The following is a 16928-nucleotide window of genomic DNA, read 5'->3' on the forward strand; positions in this document are numbered from 1 at the left end:
ATATCGCTTTGAAAAGGAGTAAGGACAATAAAGAAAGGTTATTTGCACTAATGTGCACATGTCACAAATTCTACTGACGATAATGAACACCTCGTAATTTCAAAGACACTTGTCAAGAATGTTTCCAGGTGAAAAATAAGTACAGCATGGCCCTACTGTTACCATGCTCTCTTGTGTTAAAATGAAACTGAAAAAAAAAAAAAAAATCAGCATAAAAAAAAGGTGGAGTCCAGATGTACCACACTCAATGTTTTGCGATAGACAGTCAAGTTGATACAGTGTATACCATTCAGTAAATGGTTTTCAACATGGCAATTTATTTTTACAGACCTCTTGATAGTGACTCTACAATTCTTAAAAGCTTTGTAATGTTTGAATATTTCTTTGTTTTTATGCATTAAATCATCATCCTAGAGCACTGTCAGCAAAGTTTTAGACAATTTCAGAAATTATGCTCCCATACTGTAAGAAGATCAAGTATGTCACATCTTACAACATGGAATGCATTGCAATACTGCCTTTCAGTGCTTAAAACTTGAAGGCACTTCACACTGTTCAGCGCTGCATACCTGTGGGTATTTCATTTCCAGAAACCTGAACTACCTGACAGTAGTGGTCTGGCAGAAAACTGTCTTCAAAATGTCTCCTTCTCCTGATGAATGCAGAAAAATAACCTCTGAAGGACCCTGGTCAATTTCACTGTTCCAGAGAGAAATTTATATAATCAGTTTAATATTCTCATTTATTTTGTCTGCACGACCTACACTTCTACTCTATTTCCTCTAGAAATGTGAAACCCCCACTGTAAATTATTTCTGTTTGTTTTAAAGAAGTTGCTGAACACATATTAAAGAAAACACCTTTTGCAAATAAGAAGCTGTATTCAAGTGACTGCATATAACATTCTTCTAAAGTTAATTAGTATGTTTTCTTCTGTTGGCCCATCATAACTCATCTAGCTAATGCACTCTGTTTGTTTCATCCATTTGTGCATGTTGTGTAGTTATAAATCTGTGAACATTACATCATCATAATTATTAGATGTAAAATATTTAAAGAAGCAATCATGTTCATTTGGCACTCTCGGAATATGAATATCCTCACTAGAATGCATGATTATGATAAGCATGAATTCAAAAGGGCACATTCAAAATCACCACATGAAACAATCTAACATAAGATAGATACAAAATAGAAATTCACATTCGAGGACAACATTTATCTCCTTGATTCCTGAGAATCAAAAATGTAAGAAATTCATATTACCCTACTGAGTGGCAAAACATGAAAATTTTTTATTGAACATTATGGCCAAGTTTAGAAGGAATTACCAAACTGGAAATGAAATAGCTAAAGACAGTTACTGCCAAGTTCAAGGACACATAAAGCATTAAATGAGGCAGGACAAACATGTTTTTCACTTCAAAAGTAGTACTACCAAGACACAATGACACAAACGTAAAACATGTGAAGTTCTCACGTGAAAAGGGTCCAAGGCATTTCATCCTATAGCGGGGATGGACGAAGGCAAAGTAGATGGGTAGGCCAGTCAGCACGATGCAGATTCCAATGCCTTTCCCCACTGGATCCGAGTAGAGAGACATCCCAAGGATGAAGATCATTGCAGAGGTGTATATCACAACCACAAACAGAGGGATCTGTGAAGGCAAAAACAATGAGTACATTCATCCTCCTATCCAAGCAGACAAACAGAATCTATGTTCAAGGAAGCAAAGCATTCTGCCTTTAAGCTAACCAAATATTCAGGAAAGATATCAAAAAGGCCTGTAGACAGCATCATAAGGTTAAAATTCAACTTTTACACTCCAACCTCTCCTATGCGGACATGTCGGGACCGGCACTAATCTGGGTATAGTAAAGAGATTTGGCTGGATATGGGAAATTCACTGTCTAATACACGCAGCTGCTGAAGAACGATCGCCTGTACCGTGCCATGATATTAATGAAAAGTTTTCTGCCCACGTTCTTGCGGCGCTGTGATGTGGGGGTAGTAAATTTTTGAATGCATGTTATTTAGATGAAAATTAGATGTGAATGTATGTCCATCATGTTGAGAATAATATGTGATTCATGTGCATTCATGTAGGAATTTGTTTTAGTTTGAAATCTCCCTTTTTCCCGGTAATTATCATATTGAAAATAAAATTCACGCCAAGATTGCATCTGGATAATATAGATATCTGGATAAAGGGAGGCCGATTAGGAGAGGTCAGACTGGAGAATGAAATGAATGCATTAAAATAACGATATAGTGTAAATGAAAGTTTACGAACAGTGGTTCAAGTTCATAAAACCATTTTTGATCTGCAGACATCTACTCTGTGTACCCATGCGCCCTGGCACTAAGTAGCTTAAAATGCCAATCTTTTTCAAGAGCATTCAGTATTAAACCCACCAAACTTGAACTAACTGTAGATAACCAAGCCTATGTTGCAATGTGTTTCAGTCCAACGGGAAGGCCATGGTGTCACAATGGTGGGAGGGGGGGGGGGGGGAGGGGGGGTAATCTCCATTCATGGACACACAGTTTCAAGACATCTTTGCCTGTCCGCAAAGAAAGCACTCCAGCATGTGTGCCAATCGGCGAACAAAACACAGTGAGGGTTGCAAAACATTTGCAATATCATCTTTCACTTCCCAGTGAACTTCCCTCAAGTAACAGGATGTAGCTTTTCAAGCGTGCATATCCCATTGTCACTTACTTGCTATTGTTATTAAGAACATTCATACTCACTGATTTGATAGGTTTGAGACAAAATGCGCACTCTTGTCTTTGTGAAGGATCTTTCTTTGCAAATGGATGGTATCGGTTTGTTGTTGTTTTAAACACACTCTACATTTTAATCCTGTCAATGATGGCACAAAGAGAACAAAGGACCTGAATCTGAGGAGTCTTACTCAAAACAGGTGCAAAGAAGTTATCTACAGTAAAACAACAACAACGACAACGACGACAACGACAACGACAACAACAACAACACCACCACCAACAACAACAACAACGACAACGACAACAACAACAACCAGTGTGATCAGCATTGGCAAAACATTCGCAAATGTGAATTCACACTGAGGAAAAGATATTCAGCTGATAGGTCACAACTTCAAGTCAAATTTGGCACACCTTGAATGGCCGGGGAATGTGCGGGTACTTCCAGCGGTAGTAAGGCAAGATGAAGCACGTCAGCAGGATGAACATGATGTCCACAAACTGAGTGTACTCGATGAGGACGATAACGTCGTCCTCGACTAGATAGATGAGGGCGATGAGGAGGATGACCACACTGGGGAGAGGGGTGCGGTGCTTGATGCTCACCATGGAGAAAATTTCGGGGAAGAGACCCTCACGTGCTGCTGCAAATGTCGTCCTGAAAGTAAACAGTAAAAAAAAGAGACTGTAAGGGGGAAAGTGTGCTAGAGTCAGAGCTAGCATAATCCAGTGACATTCACTTGCTGGGTGTTCTCTCCTTTAAGTATGTAGAACTGAAATTCATCTTAAGAACTGAAAGGCAATTTCATTTTCATAATGGTTGTGACGATATTCATATCTCTGACTTTGAGCATTGTTTGAGAAAAATACCAAAAATACTATTTAAAAGGAGTATTGCAATTTCTACTTCTTAAGTTACAAAAAGCATCAAAATACAGGTTATGATATGATAAGAGTGCGTGCCGTCTTGAACCAGCAACTGTTACTGTTTTATTTGAACACCATACAAAAAGCACATGATTTCTGATTCACCACGATCCTTTATGTCTTGACACTGAAAGTACACTGTACTGTGTAATAGGCTCCAGTTTGAGAATCCCAATAGCAAATTGCGTAAAGCTTTATCACCAATCTCTATGTAAATACACACACAGCTGAAGAATCTGGACTGGAGTGGACCTTTACCAATGAGTGTACACTTTAGGCGCGTTCAGACTGGCAAAAGATCGAGAAGTTTAAGATCGCGAAGTTTGGGCCATTCGTATGCGCGCAAGAAAGAGTGCGCCGTCCGATGGCTAGTGATTGTGATGTTACAATGCACATCTGAACATGACAATGGCCTCGTGCTTTGAAGACAACGCCCGCAAACAGATCGAGAAGTTTCGCGAGAAGTTTCGCGGGAAGTTTGCGGTCACACTGGCAAAACTTCGAGATCTTAAAGATCGCGATCTTAAACTTCGCGACCTTTTGCAAGTCTGACCGCGCCTTTTGATGCACATATTTGCTGACCAGTGTTATTTGTGGTTTTCAAATGTACCCCGGTGGGCAGGGAATGAATTGGGCCACCTATAAATCTTTACACTAGTGGGTCATTAAAGGGCTGTGGACTCTACTGACCTTGATCTGGCAAGAATGCTGGCATTGGCACTTCCACAGGCTGACATGGCCACAAAAATCCACACCAGCCAAGACCAGCTACCCAGGGCTAGAACACTGTAGTCCTTCAAATAAAAAGGATAAGTTGTAGTCAGTACACAAAAATACAGTTCAATTTTACACCATGTTCTTGATGACATTGATAGAGTAAAATCTAACATGCAGATTTGTAAAAGTTTGATCAGAATCAGACTTGCCACAATTAAATTATGGAATTCTAGGATTTAACACATTCTCAGCAAATAATAGGCTAAAATCATATATGCAAATTAGCGGTGTGATGATATTATCAACTACGAACTCTCACTCTCTCTGGTTTGAGCATGAAAATAATCATGAAAATCATGTTTCTCATTGCATTTATTACTCAAGTTTTTCTTACAAAGTTCATGTCATAATGAGGAAATAAGGTGAAGATGTACGTATGTATCAATGGAAAACTTCACAGGCAATGACATAATCAGGTCATCTATTGCGCATATCTGGTTGCTACTAGAGTAGCAAGCATTTATGGAAACATGCCACACTTAAGTAACCTTACTTTTGGTCCAATTCTGATGTTACTTCTACCACTCAGTTTGTTTGATTTTGCTCCGTTTGTTTGATTTTTTTAATAGCAACTTTAACTTTGAATAAAAAGGCATGTGTTCACATCAATTGATTCATAACTAAACTACAAAGTAGCAAAAGGAAAGTACAATTTCATTATGTAATACTTCAAAGCAATTGTTATAAAATATTCATGGTTGCAAGAATAATTACAGGCAGAACATTTCATTTAATAAGGAAGCTTTTGTATACTGCAAACTTGTCAAAAAGGTTTGTAAAGATTCATTACTTTGACCCTGTGCAAACTAGAAATATCACTGAAGGTGATTAATACCCCCGCCCCGTGACGACAGTCTTACCCAAGGAATGATCTTTCCTTGATCTTATGCCATTTAAATGCCGTTACCATGGCAACGCAGCTTCCGACACGTCCGAAAAATATGTCTTGCACATCTTCCCACCAAGACTATTGTGTGTGCCACATTTCATAAGCTTTTGTCAAAAACTGAGGAAGTAGTTCAATCCACAAGATCTTTCCTTGATCTTCCGCCACTAATATGCCGTTACCATGGCAACGCAGCTTCCAACACATCCAAAAAATATGTCTTGCACATCTTCCCACCAAGACCAATGTGTGTGCCACATTTCATGAGCTTCAGTCAAATACAGAGGAAGTAGTTCAATCCGCAAGATCTTTCCTTGATCTTCTGCCATTTATATGCCGTTACCATGGCAACGCAGCTTCCGACACGTTCGAAAAATATGTCTTCCACATCTTCCCACCAAGATCAAGGTGTGTGCCACATTTCATAAGCTTTGGTCAAAAAACTGAGGAAGTAGTTAAATCCGCAAGATCTTTCCTTGATCTTCTGCCATTAATATGCCGTTACCATGGCAACGTACTTTCGGGTACTGTCAAAAAATGCGTCTTGCACATCTACAACCAAAGGCACACATCTGTACCAAATTTCATGGAAATTGGGCAAAAACTGAGGAAGTAGTTTGCAACACAAAATTTTCCATCATTTTGGCTCATAATATGTGAGCTGTTACCATGGCAACATACTGTTTGTCACTGTCAAGAAATGTGTCATGCTGACCTATATCCTAAGACAAACATTCAATATGAATTCCATGAGAATTGGAAGAACACTGATGAAGCAGTTTTGCCATGAAGCATTTTGCCCTATATTTTACCAATAACATGCCGTTACCATGGCAACGCACTTTTTGCCACTGCGGAAATATGTGTCTTGCACATTAACATATTCAGATGAACATCTGTACCTAATTTCATAAAAATTGATCAAAAACTGTGGGAGAAGTTCGCGACGCAAGATTTGTACCCATTTTTGCCCATAATATGCTGTTACCATGGCAACGTACTTTTGGGTACTGTCAAAAAATACGTCTTGCACATCTACAACCCAAGGCACACATCTGTGCCAAGTTTTATGGGAATCGGTTGAAAACTGAGGAAGTAGTTCGCGACGCAAGATTTGCAACAGACCGACCGCCCGACCGCCCGACCGTCCGCTGATTCCTATATACCCCCTTCAAACTTCGTTTGGCGGGGGTATAATAAATGCTTGTAATACCAATACATTTGTTGCACTGAACATCAACATGGTGCTTTGATTTGGATTGAAAATGCAGCCATGCTCTTGGATGTTCGAATACCTAAAAGAGAGTCTAAGCTTCATTCAGGGTCCATTCATTCATCATTGTAGGAATGTGCACTCACTTATATAAGACCCCGTTTACAGTGCGAGGCTCGCCCGCGGCCGAGCCGCGGCTGTGCCCAGCCCCGCTTCAGTGTAAACGCGCAAAAGGCCAAATGCGAGGCCAAAATTGGCCTCGCATTTGGCCTCGCTCTGGAGGTGGTCTCGGCCGCGGCCGAGCCCGGCCTTTTCTTGGTGTAAACGCAAACTGAGCCAAATGCGCGGCAAAATGCGCGGCCAATTTTAGTCTGGCTTCCAAACCCTCTGCCTGTATCTTTCGCTATTCATGATATTAACCCCCTCAACGTCAAAAACTAGTATAATTTAAGGTGGTTTTGTCCTGCAAATGATTCTTTCCTTCGGCAAAGGCCTTTGCCCGAACGGCGACTTCGTCGCCACGGAATTCAGTTGGCAAAGGGTCTGAAAACCAGAAAATACCAAATTGCATTTGTTTACAAGCAGAGCGCCACTACGACAAAATATTGAAAGGTTTGAATCAAAAGTGCGGCCGAGCCCGGCAGTGTAAACAGACAAAATTGCGAGGCTCGGCCGCGCAATTGAGGCCGGGCTGTAAACGGGGTCTATGACACCTATCATAACCATGCAGTAATCTATCAAGACTACCATAACGATCCAGCCACATGCAGTATTAATTAGCTGTTGGAAATTCTTCTGGCTGATTTACAAATGAAAATGTATTATCAATCTTGTTGTCACAGGAAAATGGAATAGAAAATGAAAGTAAAATATGAACAGCATATTAAATGATACTTACTGCTGCCACTGCTCCTGAACTTAGCATCTGTGCTGGCGAGAGTAGTGTGAAGTAGGCAATATTTGCCATAAGATACACTGCAGTTATTGCTGTCATCGATATGAACAAACTGAGCGGGATGTTTCTAGATGAAAAAGAAACAATGGAAGAAGCACAAACACAAAAAGGTTAAAACATCATGTCAGAAAAATATACCTATCCTTCTCTTTGCAATAAAGCTTTTAAGTCTGTGTAAAATGTCTACTAGTAGATCTATCTTAAAAAGCTCCCCTGCACTTTCTCTCCTAAGCTCATTAACACTTTTCTATCATTGGTATGAGAAAGTACTAATATCAAGAAAACAGGATGTATTTAATTTTTTTTTAGAGAATGTGGCATATCAGACTAAACAGTTACTAAAACAGCAAAGAAAATATCACTTTAACATAATCTTTGAGAATACATAATTAAAAGTAATTTAAATGACAATCCGATGCAATTTCTAAGAGAATCTGCTCTCACCTGGCTGGTTTATGGATTTCTTCAGTTATAGTTGTGATAATTTCCCTGAGAAATGAAACAGTACAAAGTGTTCATTAATGTTTCTAGTAAAGGCATATAGTGATTTTCCTTTGTCAGAGATTTTATTCTTGTGTCAAACAAAATCAATTTCATGCAATACCTCCTGTACACATGTTCTGGTCTTTTAGATCAGGCAACAGCAAACACTTTCTTGACAAATAACATCTTGAAAAAGAATGTCACTATACGATCAAAGTAAATTGCCTTCATGAGCGAGTGGAAAATTACCATGTACACCTTCTCTTTAAAAATTCATGAATGTGCAGAAAAAATAGACTCTTTCCTTTAGATGCAGATCATCTCTAGAAAAGGAAGAGCCTTCAATCTCTCATTTGGCAGACTATATCTTGACAGGGTATTTAATGCATTACGCTGGCATCATATGTCATTTATCACACTTCACTTTAGTGAAATCGAGACTTTATTTGAAGTTGAACCTACAGAAGAATTTGCAGCAATATCTAAAATATTTACAACATGAAATGTACAAGATTTTGCTTGTAAATCAATCTTGTGATCCAAGATTAAAGTTTGGTAACGTTTGGAATGAGAGAGTACAGTCGTCATACTTACCAGCCAGAAAATGAATACAGACCAGAAAAGAACCCCATGGGAAGCAGAGTCACATCAAGACGACCAGATGAGAAACCATTTGCAAGATATTCTGTGTGACCTATCATAGGATACCATAAATGTCTTTCACTAAAATCTTATATTAACAATGTTATAAAAGCATTTGGCACACACAGAACTAAGCTTTGTGGAGGCAAATTACAGAATCATTCAAACACACATGTTAACAATTTGTCAGTTTTCCTTTCATCTTGTCTCCTCAGTTCTCCCTCCTGACTATTTTTCTGTGATTTCTACATTTTCCCACCTTCAATGTACATCCCAAGAGAAATTTATTCATTTATGTGCTTTATAAAAATGGTTTATTATCAATATCATCACATGCAAATAGAATAACATCAGTCTTACACACTACTAAGCCACAGGACGCCTGCAGCTCTAGCTGTTTGGGAAATCTGTAGAAGTTCTACATTCCAAAAGTTATTTTACTGAACAGAAATTATATATATATCCTGGTCAAACTACATCTGCACCAGAACAATTATCATGTCAGACATTTCACTACAGTGAAATGACTTTAGTTAATGTGACTCCACAAGAAAATAATCACGCAATAAAGAAGTTATGAAAAAAAAAAAAACTTAAATCCTCTTGGTTCTAAAGGGAAAAAAAAGTCACAGGTACAACAAACTTTTACTCAAGGAAAATGAAAAATGATATAAATAAAGGATAGTGTCATCACATACCATTTGCCAAATTGTAGATTCCTGATATAAATATTACAAACAAGCCAAATGTCTTGGTCAGTGTCAAAAACCCAGTCAGCTTGGTAGAAAATTTCACACTAATGCAATTAATGAAGACCAAGAACACTGTAAAGAAGACACAGAGAAAATATGGATAGAAAACATTAACAAAAAATTATCGCTAGATAAGGCATCACACTCCAACTTTTAAGCAAATTACTTACATTTTCTAAATGTACTGTACAATGTAAGTATTAGTGAGTGTTTTGTGACCATGAAATGAAATTGCCAAAGAAATATCAAATGAGACTTGATTATTAACTACTGAGATTGGTTTCATTATTATCATTATTGCTATTACTACTGTATATTATCATTCTAACCATCCTTGCAATCATCAATAACACTGTAATTGTTGCCCAGTGATCCAGCAAAGACTCAAATCGCCCCCATGAGAAATTTACTGCACTCTACACCCTGCATAAGACAACCTGTTATACTGCCTAGCAATCACTCTTTGCCTTTCCTGAGTGGTTGCTACAGATTGGCAATCTATCCCCGCACAATTGCACAGATGTTTGCTTTCGTTACACTTGGCACTGAAGTTGATACTCGAGTGCCCGTTGGGGTCAGTGACAGCTGATTAAATTTAAGTCTGATCACAACATGAAATCCAAATGCACCATCCAAATGTTTACACAGGTTATGCACACTTAGTCAGTATTGATTATTGCACTACTGTACTGTGTAATTTCAGTACCAGCATGGCTGCTGTTAAAAGATGTTTATAGTCTAATATTACTGAAGGATCCAATAATGGGATCATTTTCTGAAGACACCTTTACAAAGTATACTTTAAAAACAGAAAAAAAAAGTATTGCTTGAAGTCTGTTTTCTTCACATGATGTAGAGTATGAGGTTAGACTTTCTGTTTTCATTCGCTCGATCTTCTTCCTTTTTTTTTTTTTTTTTTTTTAAAGGGAATTGGGGTGGGGAACAATACGGGAGGGCTGTCAAATTACACTTGTTATCTCCCTTGCCACTCGAGTCATATGTAAAATTGTGTTTTTGTCTGGAGCCAACCATGATGAACTTTAGAAAATTTTAGACAATTCAATATAATGGGACATAATACAATAATATAATACAATATAGCATGATGTAACATAATATCTATATTATGATATGATATAACAAACATACTATAACACAATTAAATATGTTTCAATGTTGTTTTCCTACATTGAACAGTACATACATTGTACAGTAGCTGCATCATAAGAGATTCTAAAATCGTAACATTATTTTCTAAATGCACTGAGGCAAAACGTACTCCTTTAGCGATGTCACAATGTGTGGTATAGATCTTGGACAGAAGTTGGATTTGGGGCTCCAAGTCACCACTTTACTGGGTGGAATCACAAGTCTTTGAGGAAACCAGCAGCATTTCACATGGCACCTGACATAGCATTTATAAACAAGGCAAGTGCCATAATGTGTCTCACCCATTCACGTACAAGAAATTGTACGCGAATGGGATACAACAGATAAAAAATAGAGATATAACAGATAAAAAGAGATATAAAAGGGTAAAAATTTATGGCAAAAAAGAAACGTGCCATAAAAACTTAATATTGGGCCCTTAAAGTTTATAGACCCCTGCTTGTGACCTTTGACCTTGTGGTGACCATCCACTCCCCAAGGGACATCTACCATCCAAGTTTGGTCACAAACGGACCTATGGATCAAAAGTTATGACCCATAATAGAAACGTGTCATAAAAACTGAACATTGGGCTCTAAAAGTTCGTTGACCCATGCTTGTGACCATTGACCTTGTGGTGACCATCCACTCCCCAAGGGTCATCTACCATCCAAGTTTAGTCACAAATGGAGTTATGGATCAAAAGTTATGACCCATAATAGAAATGCGCCATTAAAAACTTAACATTGGGCTCTAAAAGTTTGTTGACCCCTGCTTGTGACCTTTGACCTTGTGGTGATCATCCACTCCCCAAGGGACATCTACCATCCAAGTTTGGTCACAAATGGAGGTATGGATCGAAAGTTATGACCCATAATAGAAACGCGCCATAAAAACTTAACATTGGGCTCTAAAAGTTCTTTGACCCATGCTTGTGACCATTGACCTTGTGGTGACCATCCACTCCCCAAGGGACATCTACCATCCAAGTTTGGTCATAAATGGAGTTATGGATCAAAAGTTATGACCCATAATAGAAACGCACCAAAAAAACTTAACATTGGGCCCTAAAGTTCATTGACCCCTGCCTGTGAGCTTTGACCTTGAGGTGAACTTCATATATGGTAAAATGTGAAACATTGTATGACCCCTCTCCCTCGAAGTTTGATTGCAATTGAAGCCCAGAGTAAAGAGTTATTGAAGTTTTTGTAGCATTATGGACAGACGATGGACGGACGGACGGACGACGGATGGACAGACGCCGCAGGCAATCCGTTAGTCTCCCCTCACCTCTGGTGGGCTTGACAAAAAAGACTACAGACCTGTACATAATACACTATATATCACTCATTGATGAAATTCTGTTCAGTGATTGGTCTGTATGACATCATGTGATAAAAAATAACTTTGATATAATGCTGAAAACATGAGACCCGGGGTGACCAAGTATTGCAAGTTCACCTCCCATGCATTCTTGCAGACTGATAAAATGTTTATAAGAAAGCAGCAAGCTGGGGGGGGGGGGGGGGAGGACTTGAGGGCCTCAAGGGGGACATGGTGTCCAACGGTATATCATATCACACTGGTGATGCAATACCTGCAAAATTTGTGAAAAAACTTGACCAGGCATTTTTGAATAGAAGATAAAAACTGAAAACTGGCCCCAAATTTAGTTCCTAATCTGACATTTATAAACAAATTTGAAAATGCACCCATTAATGCTTTAATGCAGAGCATTTCTGGTTTTATAGTCTAAACTTTTTTTTTTTTTTTTAGACTTTCTACTTTGGTAGTTCTGGAGTCCCCAGGGGATCCCCAGGGGTTGAAGCAAGGCACTCATTTGTACAAATCATATTCTATCACCCAAGCAATGATGTTCGCCAAGTTTGGTGACAAGTCTGACCATGTGTTTTTAAGAAGAAGAGGAAATATGAAAATTGGATCCCAAATTGTTCCCTTCCCCCAACATTAAATCCAGATAAAATATCTGACGCAATATATCATTGGTATTTTAGGGAACTTTGACAATCAATACTGCATGTAGCAAACAATCTTAATAATACATCTCTAAAGCCACAGCTTGACAAAAGTTGGCCTTCCTAAGTTTTGTGGCTGGCTGTAATTGACGAACTGATGCTGTTACGATACTCACATATACAGCATATGCTGATCAGTCGCACAGCGAGAAGTGGCTCCTCCACGCACTGGAAGAATGGCGTGAGAAGATACTTGGCGATGACCAGCGACTGGATGGCCAGAGACGAGGGGTTGATGATGGTGCTCACCCAGAGCCGGCAAAAGCCAATGACCGGTCCCCAGGCCTGGAGGAGGAATGTGAAGTCCCCACCCGACTTGTGCATTATCAGCGAGAGCTCTGCGTAGACGAGCGCTCCGCAGAACTGGATGATTCCGCAGAGGACCCAGATGACCAGGGCCCAGCCGACGGAACTACCTGTCCCTCGCAAGACTCCAGAGGGCGTTATGAAAATACCTGTCCCAATCACCTGGCCAATCTGGTACAAGACAAGAAGAGAGACAGGCACAATGTTGATATGGGCAGAGTAAGAATAATGGGACAAATTAAAACACAAACAGATATCATAACGTACAAAGAAAACCAAATACAATGAAAGGAAACGGGTTTAATGTTACAGGAAAAGCAACTACAAGTCAGAAAACTCCTCAGAAACCTACCATGCGACCATAAAAAAAGTATCTCTCTGGAAAAGTGCAATGTTTACGAGCTCATGGTCATATGTAACATCTTTGAAGAAATAAAAATGGTAACATCAGACCACCTTCTTAGGATATGAACGCTTGTCACTGAATGGTGTCCAGCAACAACAAACACACAGAAAAAAATACACTTCTCTAACTTTATTGCACACACAGAGAAAAAGACTATGAATTTGAATGTTTTCTTGTAAAGTCACACAAAGTTGTCAATGCAGCTAAACTGGAATCAAGTTACTTACGATATACCAGACGCAGCCTGCCAGTCCAAGATGCCTTGGGATTGCTATTTTCTCCTCTTCTCCATCCTCTTCCTTCTCACTGTCATCCTGGATATTCCGTAACTGCCTGTAGCGGTAATCTGACTCAGAGGATGCTGGGGGATTTCGCCTGAAGATTATCATGTCTTCCTCAAAATCATCCCTGAAAAATAAACAGTGTTTGAGTAAATGAAAATAGTTTGTTTTGTAGACCTTCTCTTCGTCTCTTGTTTCAGCTTGTTTATAACCTCTGCCAAGGAAGAAGGTTAAGTTTTCTTTGGCATTTGTTGGTTTCTTTGTCTTGTTTTGTTTGGGGTTTTTTTTTTCGTCCATGTGCAAATTAACTCAAAAAGTTGTGAATGGATTTGGATGAAACTTACAGGAAAGGTTGAGAATGACACAAGTAACAAATGATTACATTTTGGTAGTAATCTGGCAATTTTTGTGGATTTTAGGAAGGATTTTCAATATTTCGGCAGGTAGGGTCAATGAACTTGGGCATATTTTTTCAGGTTTTCATATGCACACTAAAGTGCATGCTCCAGTTTCTGCTAAGGCGATGCGCGCTGTGCAGCTGGAAGTTGATGAGATAACAAAACGCTTCTTTATTGGGAAATCAGGCAACTTTCAGCACACATACGTATGGGTGGAAATCACTGATCTCTATGGAAGAATAAGATCAGTGGTGGAAATGAGCTGCTTGGCAGAGGTCTGCACTCTCTAAGTGCTTTTGTAGTTGCAAGCTGTTCTGCACCAATTAAACACAGTCAGTCACAGCAAAATGGCAAATTGAATTTAAACATATAAAACAGTGCTATTGATGTAGTATGAAATTCTTCACGAAACCTTAGCAAAAACAAATACATAGTAATGAAAAGGTAATGAAATCTGAAGGGGGAGGTGATTAAAAGACCTAAAGATGAGTACAGAATCTGTAAACCCTATCCCTTTAACAGCCAACACATCAAAATCTTTACATCATTTCTGAAAAAAAATGTTGCATTACAATATGGGATTATCTATGATTCACGAGTCAGCAGAACAGATTACTGGTTTCAAAATGAGAGAAACTTATATCAATTTAGTAATTTGTGATGTCAATAAAAGATTACAAAATTTGAAAGCAAACAGCAGGCAAGACAAGTTTTTAATACAGCAATGTCTACCCACTAAAACAGCTCTTTTTAACATGAATAAGAGCATCAATGATGAGACAAGTCATCATTTGCATTTGGGGTGCACATAGAGTCTAGAGGTTGTTTTGAAAGGTTGGCCAAGAGAATGTAAAAAAAAAAGAAAGCTTAGCATTACATTTCACATAGGGGCCTACTGCAATTATTTCTAGTTCCTAACGTTACAGTACCGTACATCAAGCTAGGGTCATCACTAATCAGTTCTGAAATGAAATTAATCTCACTACATTTATACACAAACATAAAGGTCAAACAACTATACGGTATACCTTGACAAGTGTCATTGTTGATGACTTTTTTTTCATCACCATTCCAGTTCACTGATTGCCAATGTCAGCACTGCACTGCAACCCACTCTTTCTTTTCAAAAGCATTGAAGAAATACTAAATAACACTAGTCTAGAAGTAGAACCTAGTCCAGAAGTGGAGACTCTACTTTTAAAGCCCGACCAGTCCCAGGCTTCTGTACAGCGACAGGGCTGTGTAACCCTGGGGCGCTCCTTGTACAGTTGTAAACTGTGGGAGCCCTTCGCGTTCGGGCTGGTCGCTGTTTAGACCCCAAGTATGGTAGCCCTACTACATATCGACCACCCTTATTGAAACCGACCGCGTATAATTCGCGCACTGAACACTTAGTACGCACTTCTCTGCGCGCAAAGCACATAAAAATGGATTGGCTTTGAATGTAGATGAGGATGGTGTTGGAAAACGCGATAATTCACTGTTCATTAATGGTTTTAATCAAGGACAAAATTTCGAATGAATATTTTCACCGAATCGTAATGACAGCACAATGTAATGTCTATGGAAGTTTCTAAAAGGCTTCTAAAAGGCTTCTAAAATGCTTCGTACAACACGGTGTTCAATACAACTCGGTTTGCGTACATTGTCAATGCAAAAACAGCGGTCGATCCTAATAACGCGATTTACCGCGGGGAGCTGAAACGAGGCCACGCAAGTTCGTCGGCGATATTTTTGCACTGAAACTTCGAATCGAAAAGGAAAAGGGAACAACGGCATTTGATAGAGCTGGATTTTCTCAATCACGTAGGTCAAGTTTTTACGTGAATTGCAGTGTTAAATATTCTTATCAAGCAAATAAACATTAGGCGGTCGATTAGTAGTAGGTCCAACCATACTAAGTCTAAGGCAGCTTTGCTCAGGAAACCGGATATCCGATTACATTACAAACACGAATACACACAGGTGGGACTGAGTCTCTTCGCTATCTACTACGGTGAAAAAATCGATAAGGCCTAAATGATAACATTTTTCTCTTCTTCAAATGCAGCAAGAATTACTCACTCTTGGAGGAGAGGATAACTGTCCATTTCATATGACGACATCATCCTCGATGAGATTGCAGGCATCATTTAGCACACATCACTCTAGGAGAGAACTCGCGTTGATTAGAAAAAGGATATCATTGCAATACGTCAATAGACCGATAATCCAGCTGTCGCAAAGCGCGATCGATCATCTGCGATCCCAACAGCTGATTACTAGCAATTTACGTTTGTTTTTACTTTCATGTTGTTGTTGCTTTTATGCTCGCGTAAAATGGAATAATTATGCCTGCACACTGCCACGTTGACAAGGCGCTGAATAGGAGAGTAAGTACTCAGTAGTGTTTCAAGTTTCAAGTTTTATTCAGTTTCCACAATACAAAAATTTACATAAAAACAATAATATGTAACAAGGAATACATTGTTGAATATATGCGTTTAAAACAATTTGCAGAATATTTGAATATAAATTGACAATGCATGTAGATGCATTGTACAAATGTAGATGTAAAGTGGAGGGGTCTTAGAAAAGCAAGCTTGTATAATAAGACCCCTGAAAGACAAGTTAAGACATGTGATATAACAACTCCCAAATATAGAGATTATACAAACATATTAAAGCCACAGAATAATTTTAGTGGAATCCCTCAAGAAGCGCAGCAACCACACCCCATACAGAGACCAAAAAAATTGACACCAAATTTATTGCCCCCCCCCCCCCCTTCGAGTCCATTAAAAAATTTATTTTATCGGTTAGTGATATATGACCACAAGAGGGAGCAGTAATTTTTTTTTTTTTTTTTTTTTTTTTTTTTTTTTACTTTGAGGTATGGTCTCAGAACCCTCACTTCTCCACAGGTAAGGACCCTTTCAAAAGGAGAGTTTCTAATTTTTACCATAAACCAGAATTATACAGTGGCTTTAACATACATGGATGGATT

The 16928-nt window shown here is 38.8% G+C and overlaps 1 protein-coding gene across 1 annotated transcript; it reads right to left on the bottom strand.

The window, feature by feature from the left end:
- Window positions 1-634: 634 nt before the first annotated feature.
- LOC140233305 (cystine/glutamate transporter-like) lies at window positions 635-16089 on the bottom strand. The gene is made up of 11 exons (XM_072313416.1): window positions 16007-16089; window positions 13491-13671; window positions 12668-13028; window positions 9313-9438; window positions 8567-8666; window positions 7934-7978; window positions 7433-7556; window positions 4349-4452; window positions 3146-3389; window positions 1481-1658; window positions 635-699 (listed from the first exon to the last, which is right to left on the bottom strand). Exons 1-11 carry the CDS (start codon window positions 16072-16074, stop codon window positions 635-637), a joined length of 1596 nt encoding a protein of 531 aa, XP_072169517.1. The 5' UTR covers window positions 16075-16089.
- Between the last annotated feature and the right edge of the window lie 839 nt (window positions 16090-16928).

This window comes from Diadema setosum, chromosome 9 (genome assembly GCF_964275005.1).
Source record: "Diadema setosum chromosome 9, eeDiaSeto1, whole genome shotgun sequence".
Lineage (NCBI taxonomy): Eukaryota > Metazoa > Echinodermata > Echinoidea > Diadematoida > Diadematidae > Diadema > Diadema setosum.

Bases quoted from the DNA above. Each gene is read 5' to 3' on its own strand.
- LOC140233305 (XM_072313416.1), bottom strand. From the start codon at position 16,074: ATGATGCCTGCAATCTCATCGAGGATGATGTCGTCATATGAAATGGAC. The intron at 9,439-12,667 runs GTGAGTATCGTA...TCTTCTTTACAG, and splicing joins GATCAGCATATGCTGTATAT to TGTTCTTGGTCTTCATTAAT. The intron at 7,979-8,566 runs GTAAGTATGACG...TTCATTTCTCAG, and splicing joins CTGTATTCATTTTCTGGCTG to GGAAATTATCACAACTATAA.